The sequence below is a fragment of the Antedon mediterranea genome, chromosome 5 (assembly GCF_964355755.1).
Source record: "Antedon mediterranea chromosome 5, ecAntMedi1.1, whole genome shotgun sequence".
Classification (NCBI taxonomy): domain Eukaryota; kingdom Metazoa; phylum Echinodermata; class Crinoidea; order Comatulida; family Antedonidae; genus Antedon; species Antedon mediterranea.
In genome coordinates, this window is record NC_092674.1 from 23,371,139 (window position 1) to 23,394,400 (window position 23,262).

Sequence of the window (23,262 nt, forward strand, 5' to 3'; positions counted from 1 at the left end):
CACGTGCTTCAATTAGCCAATCGAAAACTCGTATACAGATTCACTTATTTCACACATACCCTTTTTTCAATCAACAACCCAACAAGCGACCACAGAGTTTGCTAGTTTTAGGTGTCTTCTCTAGCTAGGTAGAATTATTTATACATTCTACTCTTTGTATTGTACATTTATTCTAGATACTATTTAAAATGAGCTGGGATTCATATATTGATAATCTAATTGCACAGAGTAAAGACGCAACTGGCGAATGTCATGCAAGCCGGGCATGTATAATTGGCTTAGATGGTGGAGCTGCATGGACGACGAATTTGCATGCCAATGCACTGCAAATAAAGGACGACGAGCGTGTGACCATTGCTAGGTGCTTTAAAAGTAAAGATTTTAATACGTTTATGCAAAGTGGAGTATGGTGCGAGGGTTTAAAATATCAGTTTCTACGAAGCGAAGATGATGTCTTAGTTTTGGCAAAAAAGAAAGAAAAGGGTTCTATAACTCTTCAATCATCGAAAACGGCAATTGTTATCACATTTACTCCAGACAGCAAACAGCAAGGATTTACAAACAAAGCTGTTGGAGTCATTGCCGATTATCTGGAATCCATGAACATGTAGGGGCTAGCGTAGCCCATGTCAGCCGGGACCTAGCTAATCCCCACACCTAGAACCTGATCAATGACAATAGACTCTTACTTTTAATATCTTACTCACACTAGCCTTACTCACGTGCGCACGGGATTAATTATCCTACGACTCAAGACCTATACATTCAGATGATTTTCTTTTGTCGTGTTTAGAATGAGCATTCTTTAAAAACTTATTAGGGCCTCACTATATTGTACTGTACTGTACTATAAATTCAAAGTTCTGGTTTTATCTGTTACAGTCACAGTTGAGTGTGTATTTTTTTGTTAAAATGATATAAAAACAGGCTTGTCTTAATTGCTCAGGCTGATTGGATAAAAAAACTACCAAATTGATTGGGAATACAGTTGTAATACTAAGTTGAGCTTCCAGTTTGGAATAATATTTGTGTTTATAAATTTGCACGAGCATTAAGTTAGTATCAAACCAAACCAATTTTTTTGTTTGCTATGAACAAGTCGGAGTCTACTTATTTATACTAATCAACACACTGCTGTCACAGAGTCGGAACTATAACATTTAAACAAATGAGTATTTTGCCGTGCTGTGCTGACTCTGGGATAAATAACTATAGACCACACAAAAAGTGTAACTGTATACAACAAATATGTGTGTAGTACTGTAATGTTGGAAAACGAATTGTAATAACTTCCCAAAGAATAATTGATACCATTCAGAAAAGGACTTCTTAGTTGTCCTAAAAAGGACAGATAAATCCACTGTCAATGTAGCATACAAATTACAAGACAATGATCCTGGACCAAACAAGTTGAAAGTGTACAAAATAACAGCAGGACTGTCATTTGTGAACAACTTGCCATAGAGACCTACATTACTGTAGTAACGAACAATAGCAGTTACATAATTGCAAACTAGCAAATAATATGTTGGACTTTGTACTTCTTAATTACTGGTTTCTAGTTTTGTTACCATCAATTGTGTTTAGATTTTAAATTTTGTTAACACAGTTTCTGAAATATTAAAGTATGTTAAAAGTATAGTCATATTGCCAACAACTTGTTTACTTTACTTTGATCAATTTTAATTTCCTTCCTCCCAAACTTTTGCAAAAGAAAAATGTAATTTCAGTTGAGTGTGAGAAATCTTCAGTAAGACTGTGAAATATTAGGCCAGTTTAGTAAGTTTTAGACAACATTTTAGAATTCTACAGCAAAAATGTATGATGAAAATTTTCATTTTGAACTCTGTTTCACAATATAGAAAAGGTTTATAATTATCTTAATGTGTTTGGTGTTTTTGAATGCCTACATGATACAATATATTATTGTGTATTATTCTGAGTACAAACTTTTATTTATGATGTACTGTACTGTCATACAGTAGAACTTCTGCTTTGGGACACCCCCATTAAGGGAACACCTTTGAGTGCTAGATATTGTAGTTTTCAACCTCTAAGGGGACAACATTTTGTTTCCATCAAAAAAACAACAGGCTTTTTATTGGTTAAACATAGACTGACAAATTTGCAAGTTCTTTAGTTGAGATCAATTATTGTTCATTTTGATTTTTTGAAATTTCGTTTTATTTTTGTAGTCTGCCAAAACCACCCCCCCCCCCCCCTATTGAGGGGAAAATTTGTTGTTTTCCTTAGTTACAGATTTGTTATTGTTTGTTTTATATTTTAAAAATATAAATAATTTTTCTATCTTAGTATTACTTGGATACGATAGTTCAGTATTTCTTTTAAACCGTTTTATTATAAATCACTATATTTACTAAATAATAGTCCTTACAAGAATATTTTAATCTATGTAGACTACCATACTGTTGAGAGATAGATAATAAAATAAAACATTGTATGCTCAGCATAAAAAAAGTTTTTTATTGTTCCTACTCCGCTTTATTTAGAGATTTCTACGAAAGCCCATTCAAGCTACTCTTTATATTTTAAGAGCTGGCTGGCTGGCCAGGAAGCTCTTAAAATATAATTAACTAGTGGCCCGAATAGGCCTCAGTAGATTTCAATTTCTTTTTCTGTTGAAATATAAAATCAATTTATTTAATCTCGTATATTTATGTGAAATAATAGCAGAAGCTTTTAACTAAAATCTTTTGAGATTTTTTTTCTGTGACTTATAATTTCGACTAGAGCCAGTTTATTTTTAAATTACCAAACCAAGTTTCAAAAGACAATACTGTGGCATTAATTAAATTTCTATTTTGATATGGACATATGTCTATGGAATTCCTAGCGTTGCATGAACAGAATATCAATTAAGTTCTGTAGGCATTCGCATTTAAAATTGCAGTTGTCTAAGAACTTAATTGTTCATAGTAAAATGTAGGTATATACCAAACGCCAAATTTCACACCTTTAAAGCGTTGTATCGGGTCCAATGTAAATGTAAACGCACGTGTATGTCGCCATGGTGAAACAATCCAGTGTACCAATAATTGATACTTCATTATCACTTAAATCGTGACATCATCTTCAGCACCGTCCTCATAATCATTTTATTTACCTTCTAAAATGACCGTGTGCGATTAAAGGAAGTTCAAGATGTACTGCTTTATAACTATTTCTTTCCACACGTCGTACATGTTGGAGTTTAGACGTCCAAATGTGAGCACACCCCTTCTAAAAAAACACGTTTCCATCCCCCGGGCCGCGATATTTGTTTTCGTACATAAGTTGGGGACCCTCATGAAACGTCACAAAATAAACATGAATATTCATTAGTCGGTTTCCATTCAGCGTGGTTCCCACTAGCGACGCAACACAAGGACGAAACGCAACGCAAGTGAACTGACTAATCACAAGCGATGGCTTATTCGCTTGTGATTGCTAACTGTCTATAACTTCGCTTGACATTGGTTAAAACGCTAGCGTTGCGTTTACGTCCTTGTGTTACGTTCTAGTGGAAACCAAGCTTAAGGTGTGACGTAAGAATTGAGCTAATTACAATTCGCTAATGCATACGCTTTCTGTCGAGCCGTCTGTGTAGTCGAGTGGATTAGATTATGGGGTTCGAATCCCATGAGCAACTTCTTTTTACTTTATAGTGAGCTAGAGGTTAAGCTTGGTTCTCACTAGAACGTAACGCAAGGACGTAAACGCAACGCAAGCGTTTTAACCAATGACAAGCGAAGTTATAGACAGTTAGCTCACAAGCGAATAAGCCATCGCTTGTGATTAGTCAATTCACTTGCGTTGCGTTGTGTTGCGTCGCTAGTGGGAACCACGCTTTATTTAGAGGGTTACGGTTAGTTATATTTAGGAAATAGTTCGGCTATCTTACACATAAGAGGTCCCCAACTTATATACGAAAAATAAAATCGCCCACGGCGGGCCATCCCCTCTCCCTATTCCTCCTGTTTTTTCATCATTTCTTTAACAATCATTATCATTCTCTCTGTGATGTTGATTTAAAAGAGATGTTCGTGGTCATCGTCTTGACCACCACCACTACAACAAGCACGATCATTGTTGTTACCGTGGCACCTCTTGGGTTCTTACCATCAACATTACCACCGTCATCTTTGTTACCGCGGCACCTCTTGCGTTTTGCTGCCATCATTAATCATTAAAATGTACAAAACGAAGTTCAATTGACTTTATGAAACATAGACGTAACATTTACTTAATATATAATTTAGGTTTTACTTGGGGTCACGCTATAGCTTCAGATAAAAGGAATTCAGTCAAGAATGATTGAGAATGATCAATACGATGAATCACTAGCGTCAGACGTGCCAAAAGGCAAACAAAATAAATGTCGATACAGGCAGACAGACAGCTCATTAGCTGGTGTAGTATTGATGACACAAAAGAAGTACGTGATGTTCAAAGAATGCACGAAGGGTCGGGCCAACGTCTGGAGACGAAGCGTCGTTGAGTTTTCGTGCATTCCTTGCCCAATATAACTTTCACTGATAATAATCCTATTCGGTACCGTGTTAGTGGTGACGTAGACCTAGATAATGTTTCAATCTCACTATTTTCTATTTGAAGGTCCAAATCCCGCCTGACCATTACATTTCCTTTTGTGAGTATTTTTTTTATTTATTTATACTACAATTACAATTTTATCTTTATTATCATTTATCCTCCATTTCATTTCACCTTCGCTTAGTTCTTAGGCCTAGATATTTAAAGGAATATCTAAATAGCCTATATATGGTACAACAAAGGCTTGGTACAAATAAATATAAACAAGCTGGAAAATTAATTAAAAGAAATCCTATAAACTAGACCTATACTGTACCAGAAATAAAAATTGGTTGAGATAATCACGAACACGACTATATAAGAGTGTTAGGTATCTCCAACTATAGCTGGCGTTTTCAGTTTCTGGCTAATATCAAGAATAACAAATGAAACAGATCATTTCATGTAATTAGTCTATTTTATTTTGAAACCATGGATTTTCATTTTGAAATATCTGATAAACCTGGTTTTGTTTCTGTTATCCTCTGTTTGTTTCTAAGTTTTGTGTTTGTATATTTCTTTTAAGTGTCTAGACACATTTTATTTCTAAATTTAACAAAAAAGTCAAGCACGGAAAGATGTGGATGCGCACACGCTTGAACTTTGTTCCATTAGGGCGTAACCGCAATGACGTAAGCGAGTTGACCAATGGCAAGCGAGAGGTCGAATTGCTTCCGTGTCATTGTGGTGCGTACTAGTGTGAACCGAGCTTTAGCGGGAAATACACGTTAATTCTAATACACCTTAATTCTCTTGCATTCAATAAATGATCCTGGATTTTAAAATGATAGGAGTAGAGGGTCTTACTTAGAATTAGTAAATATCATGCTGCTGAATGAAACTATGATTTTCTGAAAGTTACACGCAACAATGCGTATAATTTAATTAGGCCTATTGAAATGTATTGTTGATGATTGGAAACCTGAAATAATTTCATTTTGTTTAATTCCACGGCTCCACTGTTGCATGTAAGCTAAGCTCTCAGGCCCTCCTTGTGTCTTAACCTCTCCTTTCTTTGCTTTCCTTGCACAGGTAGAAAACGTCGCTTTTGTCTTCTCCTTTTTAGTTTAACCTACCATCATCTCACAGACAAAATGGTGAATGTTATGGGATCAACCACCGAGTGAATATAAAGAACAATAATGAATGTTTTATATTTGTAAACATTGTAATCATAAACATTCATTATTTTGTATATCGATGTAGGCGCGCCTATGCTAATTACTCTCCCCCTTTTTTTCTCAGAAACCTCCAGCAGCCCGTACTTAGCATTAGGCACGGATGAATAAAAGTGCAACAATGAATGCCATGTGGCTAATAAAAGAAAACAAATACTGAATGTTTTATATTTGTATAATGGTGCATTTCATTATTTGTATCATTGAATTCATAAACATTCATTATTTTGTATAATATCGATGTATGTTCTACGAATCCTCCATCACCCCGTACTTAAGCGTGGTTCCCATTGCAACGCAACGCAGCTACGTATTGACGCAATAGTGCTGCAAACACCGCAGGTTTGATTTCACGCAGGAGGGGGAAAACACAATTATTAAAAGGGCATTTTCTAACGTTGCGTTGGTTGCGTTACGTTGCGTCGCTAGTGGGAACCAAGCTTTATAGGCACGGATGACAAATAGTGCAACAATGCCAATGCCGTGTGGCTTTGTTCTACAGTAATTGATATTTACTGTTCGTCATGATCTACAGAAGCAGACAATGGAATTAATAGATAATCTATACACTCGCGTCCTGCACTTCCCAAAAATCACAACTTTACGTATAGAATTTGTTGTTGAAACTGACACCCGTTGTATTTAAATATGAAAAGAAGAACCAAACCCTAGTTGTTGATGTATATTCCCAAACGCCATTGTTCACGCTGGAAAAGTGGATGTTGTTCGTTGGTGGTTAACAATTAACTTCTTCTAAAGTCTTTACTTGTGAAAATAATGTTGAATTGTTAATGAAAAATGTAAGTATCGTAGTACAATCGTGCACGTAACGATTTTTTAGTAGCCACAAGCGCAATAGGCATATTATGATGTGATTTTATTTTTTGATCGTGTTTTGGAGGTTGGGCCGGGCTACTGATCGTGAGATCATGGGTTCGATTCCTTTATCCTTGGGAAAGACACTTTATACGTTTGCCACCCAGGTGTAGGCCTATGGGTACCTGGTAACCCCTTACTCGTAAATGTACTACTACTAGGTTCTTTGTACATGAGCTAGATGTGTACACTGGACCTACGGTTTATATAATATAGTCCTTATCCGAGAAGACTGGTTCTACCACCAGAATCCTGGAGCGAATGAGTCTCGAACCTTTGGCGATGTTATGGGTACGTAATTACGGTTCCACTGTCTCAATCGCTCGGCCACTCACTCACTCCCCCACCCCACCCCTCTCCACTCACTCACTACATAATATAATGCATATGTTTAACGTGTTTCTTTTCATTCTAAATGTGAGGATGCATTGTGTTTCAGAACGTCTTCCGACGTGTTCCGTCCATCAGTAGCCCTACTAATTCTTTACAATCATTGGATCACTGACATCATGTGACAAATTTGTATTTAGCTTAGGGATTTTCAAAAAGCATTGTAGGGTTTTATTGTTTATTCTTGAAACCGAAAGCTCCATCGAAAGATGAGATAAACTCAAAAGACTTCCTTATACAAAAACTTCGAGGGAATTTTCTTTAAATCTCAATTTAAACTAGAGTCATGATGATCTAATCATTACTCCATGGTATCATGCATGTTTATTCAAACAATAATATTGTTCGTGGGTGTGTCACCTTTTTGTATTTCTGAAATTAATTATCCTTTAACAAATGAGGGAGTGTTTGCACTTCTTGTCATTTGATCCTGAACACATGATTAAACGAATGTTCAAATCGCCTGTTTCAACATTAGGACAAAAAACAACAACGATGAGAAGAATTTAAAATAAAATATTTTAGAGCTCAATCTAAAGCCTTGTCTACATTATCAAACTGTAAGTTTTTTTATGTGCCCACATATGGACATGATGATGTCATATCACCATTTGGGAATATCACTACTATATTTAGGAACATAACACTCTTTTTTGTCAAACTAGGTTGATAGTGTAGACAGAGCTTTATACTGTAGAAAAAATGAGGAACAGAAACTGTATAATATGGATATAAATCAGACGTTGTTTAGAAAAGTCTACAATAGACCTACCAAATTTGTACAATAAAAAAGATCAGAATTAACAGGCAAAAAGTCTGCGGGAAAATACAACTCGTTGTTTAAAGAATTACAGACAGTTCAGAATTCAGAATAGTTGATTTTCATATTTCATGGAATTAATAGTGATACAAATCTGGTCTGTTTCAAGCAGAAACACACAAAACCAATTCGAAGAAACATCAACGTAGAGAGAATCAATATATGCCTAAAGAAAAAGATTGTAATCATAGTGTAATTTCGTTCTGTCAGAACATTTGGTTGTTTCGTTCACTATAATGCATCTGCATACACTCCGTGTGGCGGTTGAAATGGTACGAGGGATAGCAATCTCCCGTTATTCCATACACGTCGCCTACCATTCCTTTGGCCTAGGTCCACTTATAATAACGGATAAGCGCCCGCTTTATGCGTGCTTATAAGCGTAGTTCCCACTCGCGACGCAACACAAGGACGTGACGTAACGCAACGCAAGTGAATTGACCAATCACAAGCGATGGCTTATTCGCTTGTGATTGCTAACTGTCTATAACTTCGCTTGTCATTGGTTAAAACTCGTAGCGTTGCGTTACGTTGCGTCCTAGTGGGAACCACGCTTTAGAGTCCTTGATGACAACATTATTGAGATGAGTTGCTGAATTATAGTATCCCGTAATTATAAAAGTAATTTGTATACATTGCATGCTACCAACAATTGGATTATTTCTCTTATCAGAATCTTTAATAGTTTTATTGGAAAAAAAAAGATATATCGTCATATTTTAATATTATGTATTAATGTTTTTGTAATAAGATAATGAACTTATTCAATTAATTAATATTCGTTATCACCAGAACGGGCGATTTGGAATGTCTTCTATACTTCCAAATATTCTGTAAGTGACGGGTTTCCCGCTATAAGATTTGAATGATATGAAAAACTATAGATGAAAATTAGTTGGTGTTTCGATTTCAAATCAATTTGACGTCACATTTAAACAGAATTGATCAATTAAATGTATGTATTGATTTGTTTTGGGAGTGGTTTAGAACTGGCTGTGTTGTTACAGATTAAGTGTTTTACAATCAAGTTGTAAAGTGTTTGATCTAGCCTCCATCAAGTCATTAACCCGCACATTAATGTGATATGTTTGCATAATGAATAAACAAACACTGACGCAACCACATTGTTATTTTTGTTGACCATGAGTCAAGCGTCTAGACGTTTTGACCTATTTTTGAACTTTAAAGATGCAGATTAATACAATTCAGACTTTGAATTTGCCATTTTGCAATTTGACTATTTTTTTTTGCTTAAAATTTTAGATTTTTCAGGTAAATATTTGTTTTTTTTATCCAATTTTTGGTCAAAGTGAATAACTATTTGACATGAAAATAATGGTATGGATATTCAACAAAAAGTATCATAATTATTATGGTATTCGTTTTTGTGTTAATAATAATATATTCTCATTTAAAGCAAAATTTAGTCAAATTGGCTGCCAGCCAATGGGTTTTTGGTTGAATTTAACCATTTATTTTGTCATTTTATAATTGAAAATCATTAATTGATTGACTGTATTAAAACTACAAAACAATCTATTCAAAGTATGATTTTATTAATCTTTATTTTGTTTTCATGTTTTTGGGGACAATACATCTTTAATGTATATTTTTTTTATTAGTAGACACAATTACAGACAGTACAGTATTGTTACGGATACAATTACGACTGCATCAGTAATACAAAAAACGCCCTCCATAGAAGGAAAAGTAAAACTTTTCACCAATTACGGAAGATCAACAAATGTTATGTTTAATAACGCATTCTTTAATTGTCTTAATCGTATATATTTTTATTTTTGTGTGTTAGAAACAATGACGACAGTTGAAAGCCTTGCAGACGATTTGCGAGAGGAGTTTCTTACTTGTTCTTTGTGCTTTTCAAGATTTCACAAACCGAAGTTGCTCCCTTGCCAACACACCTTCTGTTCCCCATGTCTTATGAAATGGATAAACACTAAAACATCTCATTACAAAATAGAATGTCCCATGTGTAGAGAAGAGAGTACTCTTCCACATGGAGGAGTCCATGCGTTGCCAGAAAGTTTCTTTGCTGTAGGCTTGATGGACTTTTTAGATTCTCGTCTGCAAGATTCAACGGACGCATTACGCGCGGGCCTTTTTCATCAGTTTGGAAGAAAAGGCAACTCAGACGGACAGCTTTACAAACCTCAAGGAATTGCGGCCTGTCAGTCAGGCAATATTCTGGTAACCGACTGTAAGAATAGGATTCAGATATTTTCAAGTGTTGGCAAGTTTTTAAACAAGTATTCATTTGATGATTTGGAGAAGAAATTTTCGCCTTGTTGCGTTACAGTCACGAAGCATTTGTCGCCTGACCAATCAGAGTGGGTGCTCGTGTCAGATGTAAATAACAAACAAGTGATGTTATGCGAACTAGACGGTAATGTCGTGCGTCACATTGGAAGGGATGACCTCCAAATGCCTGGTGGCGTCGCCGTTACGAGCGACGGTATAATTCACGTTGTAGACGTCTACGCGAATTTAATTCGTTCGTATACCGTACATGGAGTTGCTGTGAGAACATTTGGTGGATCTGGAGTACGCGAAGGGTCCTTCCAAACTCCGAAATATATTGCCGTAGCCAAAAATGACCGCTTGGTTGTCTCTGACTCGCTAAACCATCGGATCCAAATATTTGATTCGACGGGACATTTTCGTCGTTCAATCGGTACTCGTAGTAAGGACAGCGGAGGCTTTAAATCACCGACGGGGGTTGCTGTTGACAGTAATAACAATATATTAATAGCAGACGGCCAGAATCATAGTCTGCAGCTCTTTGACCCGTTTGGACGGTTATTAAAACGAATTGATGACGACATTGACGATTTGTCGCACCCGGAAAGTGTAACTATTGGTATCGACGGCAGTGTTTTGGTCGCAGACGCCGGAAACCATAGTGTGAAAGTGTTCAGATATTAAAACCCGGATGAGGAATTGATCTCACGAGGTTTAACGTTACGGTACTATGGAAACAATGTAAATATTTGTATCCTGAATAATTAACAAACAATCATTAATAAATTGCCTTTTGATACAATGTAATTGTACATTAAACAATATTAAAGGATATAAAAATCGTATTTCTAGAATGATTACAAATAATGTATTAATAGATGTAATTTCCCCCAGATACGTAATGTAAAATAAAAATTAATCAAATCAGACTTTGAATAAACGATTTTGTAGTTTTGATAAAGCTATTCATTTCCGTAGAAAGAAAAACGAACAAAACATTATGATTTCACTTTCACGTAAAATTATAGACAATATGAAATTTTTGCTTTTAAATATTATTTTTATTTATATACATTTTTTGATCCAATTTTTGTCAAAGTGAATAACTATATTATGTAAAATTAAATGGCAACAATTAAAAACATTGTATTCTCACGACCGGTCAATGTACCTTTATACCGGTCAAATCGTGTCCAGACGAATGACGACTAGTACAATTAAGTTTGTTTCTTTTTTAGAGTGTGTTTTTATTTAGAAGCTGTTGAACCCGGATGTGGGATATTTCTCGGGTTTAACGGTACGGTATTAACAGACGATGTAAACATTATGTACCCGGAATATATAAAAAAAAACATCATTAATAACAATTGCCTTTTGCTATCAATAGGCCTATATTACCAAATGAAAATTCTATTTTAATTCTAAACAGAAATTGGATTCATAGCATCCACATGTTACGTTAGGGATACCAAGAAAGGCAAACGTTGCTGACCCTGTAGTCTGGCTTCCAGGTGGAGTATTGACTTAATATAGTAAAAAGATACATATTTTGGCACGTATGGCGTTTCATACGTATAATACTTGAGCTTCAGACAAAAATCGAAACGTTAATAAAGTTTGAGTTTAATAAACAAACGTGTATTTGTGTGGCCTGTTTGTTGTAAACAATCCCAACCAATGAAACGAAATGTAGGCCTCATAGAATCTATTAATATCTATATAAAAAACTACCACGAGATATACATAGGAATAAATGATATGTATTGTTAAGCTATAAAAAGACTACAAGCACTGTACAATTATCTGCATAATATTTATCTGTCTGTGTGGCTTAATAAGTGTAAACAATCCCAACCAATGAAAAGAAATGTAGGCATCCTAGAATCCATTAATATGTTTTTAAAAACTACCACGAGATATACATAGAAATAAAATTAATGATATGTATTTTTTAAACTATAAAAGACCACTAAGCACTGTACAATAAACGTCCGGGATTTTCACTACCATATTTGAACAAAAAAAAATTGACTTTTACAAACTCTGAGAAACGGAACGATGAGATCATCAATTCAGAATAAAATATTGGTAATTGAAGGGAGAAATAGGTTCACCGTATTTAATTATTTTTCTAAATAAATCTATTTAGGACTAAGTCACTCAACATTAAATTTATTTTGGTTTGGAAGAAGCTAAAATGATAATAATTTTCTATCATTTTAATTCATTACAAATCTTAACCTAAAACACATTCGTTTTTAGAGTAAATACAGCGTCATATGTGATATTGTACCTATAATAGATACTGGTATGAGACGCTGGAATTAGTCTAAATACAATTGGTAGAATAATCATTATTCCATGGTTGGTCTAAGTAAAGAAGACTGCGTCGGGATATTTAAACCCTCCCTCAGAAAAACCTCCACCTTAAAATAAAGATTCATTATTGCAAATGTTCTTAAAGCAATTTTATAGAGGTTTAAAATGTGTTAAATTTAGTGTGTATAAAATAAAGTATTTTTCAGTCGAGCGCCAAATACATGCCACAACAAGGATCCGTTCCTTACCCAAACAATTTGGATGTAGCCACATGTACATTTGCATATTAAACGATCAGAACGGAGGCAAAAATAACAGTTAGATCAACGTATTCGACAGGGATTTATTGACAGAAATAAGATGTAGGCCTATATTTCATTGACGCTTTTATATAATAGGAATTTTACATTGTTATCATCTAACTACATGCTTGCCCGGCGGGGCAAGGCGAAGTTTCTGTCTTTATGGATTTATATATATTTAAAAGTCATGATTCTCAATGGCCTTTTAGAAGCAGGACCGGGCTAGGATTCACTAAAATGGCGGTAAGTAGGCTACGGTACGATAAAAACTTCTCTAATGTTTTACGTTATGCCTAAAACATATCATAAGTTTATGGGTGCCAGTAGGGCCAGAATAGACAATGTATAAATATGCAGAAATGATAAGCAGAAACGCGGAAAGTACAAATACATTATCGGAACGTACAAACGCAAACGCGAAACGGACACATACAAACGAGGTACGGACCGTCACGCAAACGCAGAAATGACATAATGAGTTAGGCCTCCTGTTGTACGCGACATGCATGACGAAATGATGTAACAACAATTTTATATATTATTGACGGAGAATAAACGGGAAATCCCTTTTTATTCTATACCCGGAAACAACGGTAATGAAAACGCTGTATTGTGCCTTTGTTAAAGATAACAATAAGCTATAGTGACAATTGTGTTTACACCCCCTATAGAGATAGTATTGTTATTATCATAAACAACTCAATGGAGTTACAGCGGAAAATCCCACATTCATTAATAATATCTAAATTAAACCAATCATATGGCGCGCCAAGCTGTCATTTATTCAGGCAATAGAGATATTTTGAAATAGAGATCTTTGACTAAGATATCTTAAATAAAGATAATAATATCATTATTTCCGAAATTCCGATAGACGACAGCTTGGCGCGCCATACAATTACAATCAATTTAAAATGTATAAATGTTTAAAAATGTGTTTGTAAACACATAGAATTAAGTCTTTTGCAACCTACTTTGTAAAGCTTATGAAAAAAGAAAAACCTGTATGTCCGGAAATAATATAGATCGTATTATGTAAAATGGGCCGGAGGCCATTGTTTATTGAAATATAAGAAAGAAAGAAAATTAGCAATTATTTTTGGAATCTCGAATAATGATGTTTTGTAGCCATGGAAAGTGTCAAGTCATAGTGATTAGCTAATGTAGTAACAACATTGTTCTTTACATGCACAAAGCAATTTGTGCTTGAAGAAACGGGAAATATTTTTTAAGTAACCAGTAAAGTTATTAGCTTTTGCCAATTTTACAAATTCCTTTATTGTTTTATTTATTCTTGCAAACTACAGCGGTTTACCGCATTACACACATTTTAAACAAATATATTATGGAATGATTCAAGAAAATGTTTAATTTTGATCTAAAGGTTTGTGTATTGTCTTTTTTACGTTAATGTATGATATATTATGAAAATTTAAAAAAAAAGTAATACTTATATATAAAAAAAAAATCAAAACAGATCCCCTCTCATTCTCATTTTAAAATTACATCAAGAATTTAGATCATCTGCAATGGCAATTTATATTTAGTTCAGTAAGATCTCATGACCGCTCAAAATCAGTGCGAATATAACAAGTGTCAGTTCTGAATCAACAAATAAATATTATAATTATTTATTGTTCATGTCAAAGGTCAGTAGCAATTTTTTTAATTTTCTGAAAAAAAGTTCTAATTGGACTTATCTTCTGACCAGTTTGAACCAGCCATGGACATTTGTAATATCAGGGGTTACTTATAAAGAGACAGAAAACAAAGTCAACCAAAAACCCATTGGCTGGCCACCAGTCAATTTAAATATTGTTTGCTTTAAATGTAGAGTTTTTAGGGTAAATAATGTTTTTTCAATCCAATTTTTGGTCAAAGTGAATAACAACTATGGAACATCAAAATGGCCAGGGGGACAAAACATCTTTAAGATTGACAACTGAAAGATAATAGTATTTCGGCCTCTTTTAGAAAATCAGTTCAAGCGAATGTATAATATTCCAAAATATGTCATTATCCAAGATGGAATTTTATTTAAAAACGTCAGAGTGTATCGTCGAAAAATTAAATGCCAACATGGTTGAATTTGTACAAAATGTAGATTGTGTTTATCGGATGCACGCGTGTTTTTCTATGAAAACCATATAGAACAACATAATATAAAACAATATTTTATGAGACAATTCCAAGAAAATGGTGATCATTGAATCCCAAGAACGGCCCATAAAGTATTATCTATATATAAATTTACGTAAGGGCAAAATTCGGTAAATCGCGCCTTACTTCTAGAATTTTTACTCGATGGTATATAAAGTTGGTTCGTACTTTCGGTACTGATTTTAACCACCTGATGTAACCCTGTTTACTAATTAAATTAAGTTAGATAATTAGTTATTGACGATTAAAATGAATTTAGGTTCAACGATTTGCCTCAAATAGGGGTGTTTTCCGATCGTGGTATACACTGTCTAATGGATGTCCATCTTGAAAAATACCCGCCACAAAAATGCGAGGAGGGTTCGCATTTTCATATCTCCTCCTACGATAATTGTTTTTAATAGCTGAAAATTGGTTGAACAGCTAGAGTACAGCATCATAATGTTGAAGACAGGCCGATTTTCTTTAAAAAATACTATTTTGATAGATTTAATATACGATTATACAAATGTATTGATTTGCGATGAATGGAACATCCCAATCTCTCGGTCTGCCAGAGTTTGGTTTAACACAAGTAGGTAGATTTATGAGCCCTTGGTTTAACACATACGGTAGGTAAATATATGGGCCCTTTGAGAATAAACTTGAGCAATACTGTAAATACTGTACCTATTAACTATTTTTGGTCCTCATTTGAATCGAACATTTCTTACTGTGAATGTTCGTACTGTTGGATGTAATATAAAAATATATACAAATAAACGTTATTACTGAGATTGTGGATAGGCTCTACTGTTAGATATATAAACACATTATTATATACACATAAACTTTATACTGACAGTTCCTTCTCAACGTTTGTATTAATTAATAATTACCAACAATATAAACGTCGTAGTGTTGTATCGTGACATGTACTTTAATATTTCAATCGATTATGACAGTGACAGTTTTAACAAAGTATTAAATCGCACATGTTTTACTGTATTTAGAGGTATATTATTTATAGGCGTATAAAACATGAAAAAAATCTTTCGTTACTGAGTGGATAAAGAATATATTTAAAAATTGTTCCTCTTTGTACCTATCCGCTTTCCCATCCCTCAACCCTATGTTACATACAAAACACAAATTGGGTTTCTTTAAATGAGTCCAAATCAAAAATTTTGACTCATTTTGTGATAAGTTTCTCCTTCGGAAGTAATTCCCAGGGTGCTAATTTTAGTTGACTACATAAATCATCGTGTCTATTTATTCGTTTCTGTATACGACAATTATAGTATTATAGTCCTGCGGAACGTACGTACGTACGTACGTACGTATTTGAAATCGCCAGTTTTGTTACCCTGAAATTACTGTGTATTGGAGAACCATATGTGGGCACGACCTAGATGGTACGCGAGCGAAGCGAGCGTACCATCTAGTAATATTAATTAAGACGCTAATAAAAAAACAACAGAAATCTGTATAGGCTCTATACGAGTGTAAACTATATCGTTGCTGTGGTGTTATGTTGACTTTTCGTAATTATACGGCATATTGTTCTATATTTATGAAATTCCATGTAAGCCTAATAGAAATGAATTAATCATGCGATTCATAGAAACAGAATTAATATTTTGCAGTGTTTCATTAACCACCACACAGAATGTAAATTCCTTCTTTGGTGGTGAACTTACTAAGAATTGGTTAATATGTTTCAATTGTTCCTTTATCATATGGTTTTACATTCATTCTGTGATATTGAATCAGCTTTCGTTTTAGAAACGCCTCAAATAAAAACGTTTCGCTTTTAAAAATTAGCAGACTTGTCTACAAACGTTATGTTACAAAAAATGTGATGTGCCCATATATGACCATGATGATGTTATAACACTACAATATTTGAGTATATCACTACCAATACTTTTGGGCACATCACGCGTTTTTATGTTGTCAAAATAGTTTGATAGTGTAGACAGAGCTTGGTACGATACGAGCACGTACTCTGTGTTTTAGGGTTACTTTTCGTGTAGGCATTATTGTCAAATTTTACCAAATAAATGGACCGTCATAAACAGAGGGAATGAGGCTTTAATCTAGGGAAAGGGGTGAAAGTTTGTAGGTTTGTTGTTCGTATTGTGCGAGTGCACGCATTCATACACACGGGGTATCAAAATGAGAATTAGACTAGTACTGCGATGTTTAAACTGTGTGGGGTTTGTTGTTGATAGGCCTATCCAATTCAGAATTCATGTGCTTGAGAAACTCCACATGAGGGAGGGGGAGTGGGCAGCAGCATGGCGCAGTGCTGGCATAATTTCTGATACTAAGATCGCACTCTTCCAGAAAAATTTAGGATGGTGGAAACTATAATATATCACCCGATATCTCCAAATTTCCAGAATCTGGTTTTAAGGAAAGCCAATACTTCGTGTCGGGTGCCATGGTGTGATACGGAGGCCACCATATGCCTCCACGTCCACCAGATCATTTCGTCCTAAAAATAATGAACTTTAAAGTAGGAACTGGTACGGTAATTCAGTAAGGTAGGCTTTATTAAATACAATACAAAAATAACTTTTTTTTTTTACATATAATAAATACAACAATTATAAACGATTTAACTTGAACCTTCTGAGAACATTGGTAAAATCCTATGTTTTTTTAGTAACACAACAAATAACTTACCACGAATAATCGGTAGCAATACAATAGAAAGTATCAGGCAATAATGAAATAAGCAATAATGTGCTTTAGGCCCTATTTTTATTATTTCGACATCGAAAGTCTATTTTTAGACAGAACAAGGACCATAACGTTTATAAATAATGTTTTAAACAGCGGATTGAGTAACATCAGCAGCTAATTCTCACTCCAATTTTGAGTTCTCAATCGTCGAACCGTGATTATTAAAATCAAAACACTGAATTTTATATTTTAAACAATTTCTCATTCGATGGCAAGATATTTGACAGATTAGCTCCCTTAGATAAAGATATATTTCTTCGCCTGCAATCGCAATTCTAGTGTAGGACTAGGATAGTTACGCAGAAACACTTAATATTAAGTCGATGCAAAAGAAACCTGCCCCAAGTCTCTAATTAATGTCTTTTTTATGTTGTTTCCAATCAGCAGTGGCTTAACGCTGGAGGAATAGACCCCTGTTTAGCACTCCTCAAGGGCCCTCTAACGTGGGGTAGTTGGAGTGGGCCTTGGTTTAGCCAGTGATCGCTCATAGCCGTTACGCTACTACCGCCTTTGGAAAACCCCTACGAAGGGTACACTTTCCGGCGGAATGAACAAGAGATAGGCCTATATAATGTTTAAACACTATGATCATCCATGGGACACCCATCTTAAGGCCAATTTACACAGACTCGAACGGTAATGGTAAACGGAAAACCGCGTAGATTGTCCAACGTAGAATCTATTTATCCTGAGCGGAACCGCCCGTCCGTTGTGTGGATGGTCATAAGGAATAATATAGATTCGATATTAATGTATTACCGTTACGGTATCGTCTTTGTAATTTGGCCTTCAAGAAGGGACACTCTTTAATAGGGAATTCTACTGTATAATGTTGAATCACCGTCTAGAATCTAGACTTACACCGATCTACCAGACAAAGACATTTTGTTCTATATTGTGCGTATTTTGCAATTGCTCTTGAACTTTTTTCAATAATAGTTTTGATTACTTGTTATTCACATTAAGTTAACAATTGTATTCACATTTCTATTTATAAATTCCTAACATGGTAAATATAGCTATTATGTAAACCAAATTCTATAAATAGGAAAAACACAACAGAAACTATTCGTTGATCAACTATGTAGGCTAAATTATTCCTTTTCATTATGCAATAGAGCGAAGAATCACCTGGTCCAGCATTGCAAACATTTCCGAAGATTACTGATACTCTGCTTGTTAATCGTCATATCGCGTTTTTAAGTTGTCCATTGCGTTTGTAACGGAATTGAAACAAACTCTGTTTCTACGGCATCAACAGGATTTACTTTACCGTCGTCGCAGGTAACGATTGGTGTTGATTCTTTCACGACCTGTGAATACGACGGTGGTAATATCTCAGTGGAAAGGGGCGGGAACTGAAAGTTTCCGCCACCGTTGAATTTTCCCACTATCCGTATTGTCCTCCCCGGGGGTGATCGCATGGTGACCCCGCAACCTTCGCTTGACTGTTTATTTCTTTTTCTGCACTGTCTTGATTCGTCTGTGACCGCGCAGAGAGCCCATCCGTTCATGAAACTGAAGAATATAAGAAATGCGTAGAAAAACCCTATTGAAATGTTACTCAGCTGAGAATTCATTGAAAAGTTCTGCATTATAGTTGAAAACAAATAGAGTAACGGTATTACGCCGTTACAGACTACGGTAAAAACGGTATTTGTAAAAACTACGACGCCGTACCGACGGAAATCGCGTTTCCAGTAGGTGCTTATAAGTCTTTGTATTTGATAGGTTGGGCGGCTACCCTGTGACGTCATAACTATTAGTCCAATAAACGGTTCCTCTTGAATACACAGGGCAACGGAAAACGCCGTAATTGCGACGATGTCGTATACGATGTTCACCATGCGATTGTGAGATTTCACGAGAACGTTGACCGATAACATGAAGATAAACATGCCAAGAGCCACACTAAATGCCACTTGAATCTCTATGTCAGACGTTTTAAGCCGGTCAGATAGAACACCAGACGTAAACGTGATTACGATAGCCAGTATTGGTAAAACTAGACCAACAATAACATCCAGATATCTATAAAAAGGCACAGAATGTTATAACATATTGAAAAGGTAGACATAATGGTGGGTCGGTTGCGTAATATCACGCGACGCAAATCACAAGTATACTGGTAGCTCCGTCGCTTGTGATTTGTCAACATTATAACATTATTTTAAAGCTTCATTTAAAAAAATGATCCTCATTAAATTAAAGATGTATTGTCCCCCAAAAACATGAAAAAAATAAAGATTAATTAAATCAGACTTTGAGTAGGTTATTTTGTAGTTTTAATCAAGTTAATCACTTCCTTAAAAAAAAACAAAAAAAAAAGTTTTCCCTTATAAAATGGCAAAATAAATGGTTAAATTCAACCAAAAATCCACTGGCTGGCAGTCAAACTTGACTATTTTTGTAATTTTGGTCAAAGTGGATAACTATTATATGACAATGGCATATTAAAATAAATAAATAAATATTTTTTCAGGGGACAATACATTTAATCTAAAAGTCATAAATAATATAATGAAAATATTACTTTTAATTTTAAAACTTATCTTAAGATTGAATATTGCAGTTAATATTTTCAGTAGACCAGCATATTTTATTTTTTCATATCTTCAGGAGGTCTATACATTTTAATTATGATTTTTCAAAGAATTATTTTTTTTAATTGGTGAATTAATAAAAGAAGATGGCCAAAATTTCATGTATAATGTATCAAAATTGCATGCGTAATTATGACGTTCATGCCCCTGGGCATCTGACAAAGCTTTCCTTCACATACATTAGCATTTGTGCATTATAAAATAGCGACGCCCATGCAACATTAACTTAACAAAATTTACCATTTTCAAACAAAATAAATAAAATAAGACTCACACAATCCGCATTTCGTTTGCGTGGCTCCTGTGAAAATACAAACATCCCGATGGAGAGCTCTTCCATTTTTTTAAAACCTTTTCTACACAATTGTAAATAGCAAAGTAAAGGAAGCCTGTGACATTTACAGTGACTGATATAACCAGCAAGACTAATAATTGTAAGAACATGATTACACCAGTCTGTAGTTTACTAAATCAAGACAGTATTCTTACTGATATTTGTAATCTCCCTTTAGACGTACTCAGGATACGTCCTTCCTCTGCAGATTTAAAGTTATAAGTTAAAGAAATGAATACGATTACCCGCTTAAATATAAACCAGAATGTGGGGAATTACAAATGGGATTTCCAAGAATGACGTGACGTCATAGGGAAATTCCCTGCTATAATAGCATACGACGTACAGTATTTGTTTTGATACCGGATTTTTTATAGTGATTATTTTGTAGTTTCTATATCTGTTCAATTGATTGATATCTTCCTTGTTTTCTAAAAATAGTCTAATTTTCCTTGTACATAACGCGGGACATAACGATTGGCTGATTTAAAAATATAACATTGCTTCCTAATTGTACAGTACCTTATGAGATCATTATAACATATTGTATGCTTATTTGGTAAACACATTATCCTAAGCCTAGAGGCATATACCCCTTTTATTATAATTATTATACTGTACTATAGATATAAGATACCCAATCCAACCCAACCTCAGAAAGAACATGTCCTCATCCTACCTGATCCTACCCATCCAGGTTGGTTTTCAAGTAGGCCTAGTTTAAAACCTTCCAAATGAAAAGCAATCATCCACAATAGCAAACGCGCACATAGTGGACAAAGCATTATGTACTATGTACACCATACATGTATTAGACGTGGCCCAAGTCTGTATTTATAATTATTGTACAGTATTTCCATCCATAATAGTACATCCGTCAGCGTTTCGATTTTTGTCTGGAAATTATTTGGTGTATGGAACGCCATATGTGCCAAAATCTAATTTTTGCTAATATTCATTCGAAATACGGTCTAGAACCTAGACTATACATGCATACGCAATGGTCACAATTGGAATTGGAAGAGTTCTTTTTACATAATGATTTGGATCCCAGACTCTAGGACGCAACACAAGTACGTAGAGCACAACGTAAATTGATTTGACCAATCACAAGCGATGCATAATATGCTGTCGCTTGTTAAACATGTTTTCCATACAACGTTATTCGACGCTATCGTTAAAAATAATCGCTGAACCTATACGTTAAAATTGAAATGTAAACGATTTACAGGAAAAGATAATAGGGACTTTACGAAACAGGATGGAAAGCCACAGGACGGTGCTCATGAATAATTTATGCATGAGCTTTAACAAAGTGGGCAGGGCTTAGTCAGCCTGAAATTCCGTCGTCTTAACTTTTTAAGGACGATAAAGTTTTCCCGTTTCTGTTCACGGAGAACGACTAGAAATAATGTACATATAACCTTAAATATACAGTTCAAATTAAACATAATAGTGGAATTTTCGAAATTCTAAATAACAATTAAACTTCTAATTTAATTGTTTACGCATTTAAGACGTCGAGGAAAGAGACAGGGGTTTTAACTCTAACGTTCAACGCTAGAAATCAAATTTTCGCTCTATTGTTATCATTTCAACTTGATCGTTTTCAAACGTTCGTCGTTGAACTTTTAACGATCAACGATGATAATGTCGAATAACATCGACAGGAAAAAGGTTCAGATCTTCTACGTTTTTTGCATTGCGTCATTGCCTTGCCCGGAGAACCAACTTAAAGCTCTGTTGGCCGGCACTACCACCAAGCTTTATGTGACAAAAATGGATACGATGATGTCAAATTAATACTATATTTGAGAACATCGCACTCTTTGTCAAAACTAGTTTGATAGTTTAGACAGATCTTAGAACCAAGAAATGACAGGACTTTCTTCCTGCGTATTATTAACGCTGCAGTTAGTGTTTACAACTATAACATTGAGCATGAAGAAATAAGTTAAAACACTAGAGAGGGTGCCCTCACTCTCTAGTAGCGCAGGTAGCTAGGCACATCGTTCTTGGTCGGATTTTAAAAAGAAAACAGATTCTCGAGTTTATTTTTTCTTTACCCGATGTTGGTCGACTGTCTGAGTAGTTAATTGATTTGATGTCATTATTTTGCAATGCATTCGTATTTACTTTGTTACGAAATGAATAACGAAACAAAATGTTTAAACAATTTTTTAATCGAATGTCGCCACCCACGGCCAACTTTTGATAGAGGGCAGCAATAGTTGGTTTGTCTTGTGACGCGTTTGTAGATCAGTTCAGACATATTAATTTCGGTCCCTTTACCTTATCAACCTTTTTAAACAAACAACCATTAGGCCTAAAATTTAAATTCAAGTACGGTCTTTATTATTTTTTAAACACTAAATCACTTCAGGAAGACTGTAACTTGGCCTTATTGTTGAAACATTAATTTGTTCCATGACAAATCGTCCTCTTTGTTAGTGGTGTTCCGCTGATTGTTTTTCGATTACAGAATTATGCCTCCTCTGTTTGCTTTAAACTGTACAATTGATTGCAAGAAAGCCTAAATACATGGATTTAAGTATGTAATAATTTCGACCCCTTTACCTTATCAACCTTTTTTTAACAACCATATGCCCACCTTAAATAAAATTTAATTCAAGTACGGTATTTATTATCAAACACTAAATAACTTCTGGAAGACTGAAAGACGTGAGTAGGTGACCGCTAA

General features: G+C 34.7%; 3 protein-coding genes across 4 annotated transcripts; 2 read left to right on the forward strand and 1 right to left on the reverse strand.

Moving 5' to 3' along the window:
• The first annotated feature begins 188 nt into the window (after nt 1-188).
• Nucleotides 189-611, forward strand: LOC140049828 (profilin-like). The gene has a single exon (XM_072094776.1). It carries the CDS (start codon nt 189-191, stop codon nt 609-611), a length of 423 nt encoding a protein of 140 aa, XP_071950877.1.
• Nucleotides 612-4,543: 3,932 nt separating this feature from the next.
• Nucleotides 4,544-11,859, forward strand: LOC140048839 (uncharacterized). Of its 2 annotated transcripts, none has more exons than XM_072093642.1 (2): nt 4,544-4,648; nt 9,665-11,859. In XM_072093642.1, exon 2 carries the CDS (start codon nt 9,670-9,672, stop codon nt 10,795-10,797), a length of 1,128 nt encoding a protein of 375 aa, XP_071949743.1. In that variant the 5' UTR covers nt 4,544-4,648; nt 9,665-9,669; the 3' UTR covers nt 10,798-11,859. The 2 variants fall into 2 exon arrangements, with proteins under 2 accessions (XP_071949743.1, XP_071949742.1); XM_072093641.1 differs by lacking the exon at nt 4,544-4,648 and adding an exon at nt 6,390-6,568.
• Nucleotides 11,860-17,391: 5,532 nt separating this feature from the next.
• LOC140049648 (uncharacterized) lies at nt 17,392-20,792 on the reverse strand. Its single transcript, XM_072094593.1, has 2 exons — nt 20,502-20,792; nt 17,392-19,655 (listed from the first exon to the last, which is right to left on the reverse strand). The coding sequence occupies exons 1-2, from the start codon at nt 20,669-20,671 to the stop codon at nt 18,824-18,826; spliced, it is 1,002 nt and encodes a 333-aa protein (XP_071950694.1). The 5' UTR covers nt 20,672-20,792; the 3' UTR covers nt 17,392-18,823.
• Between the last annotated feature and the right edge of the window lie 2,470 nt (nt 20,793-23,262).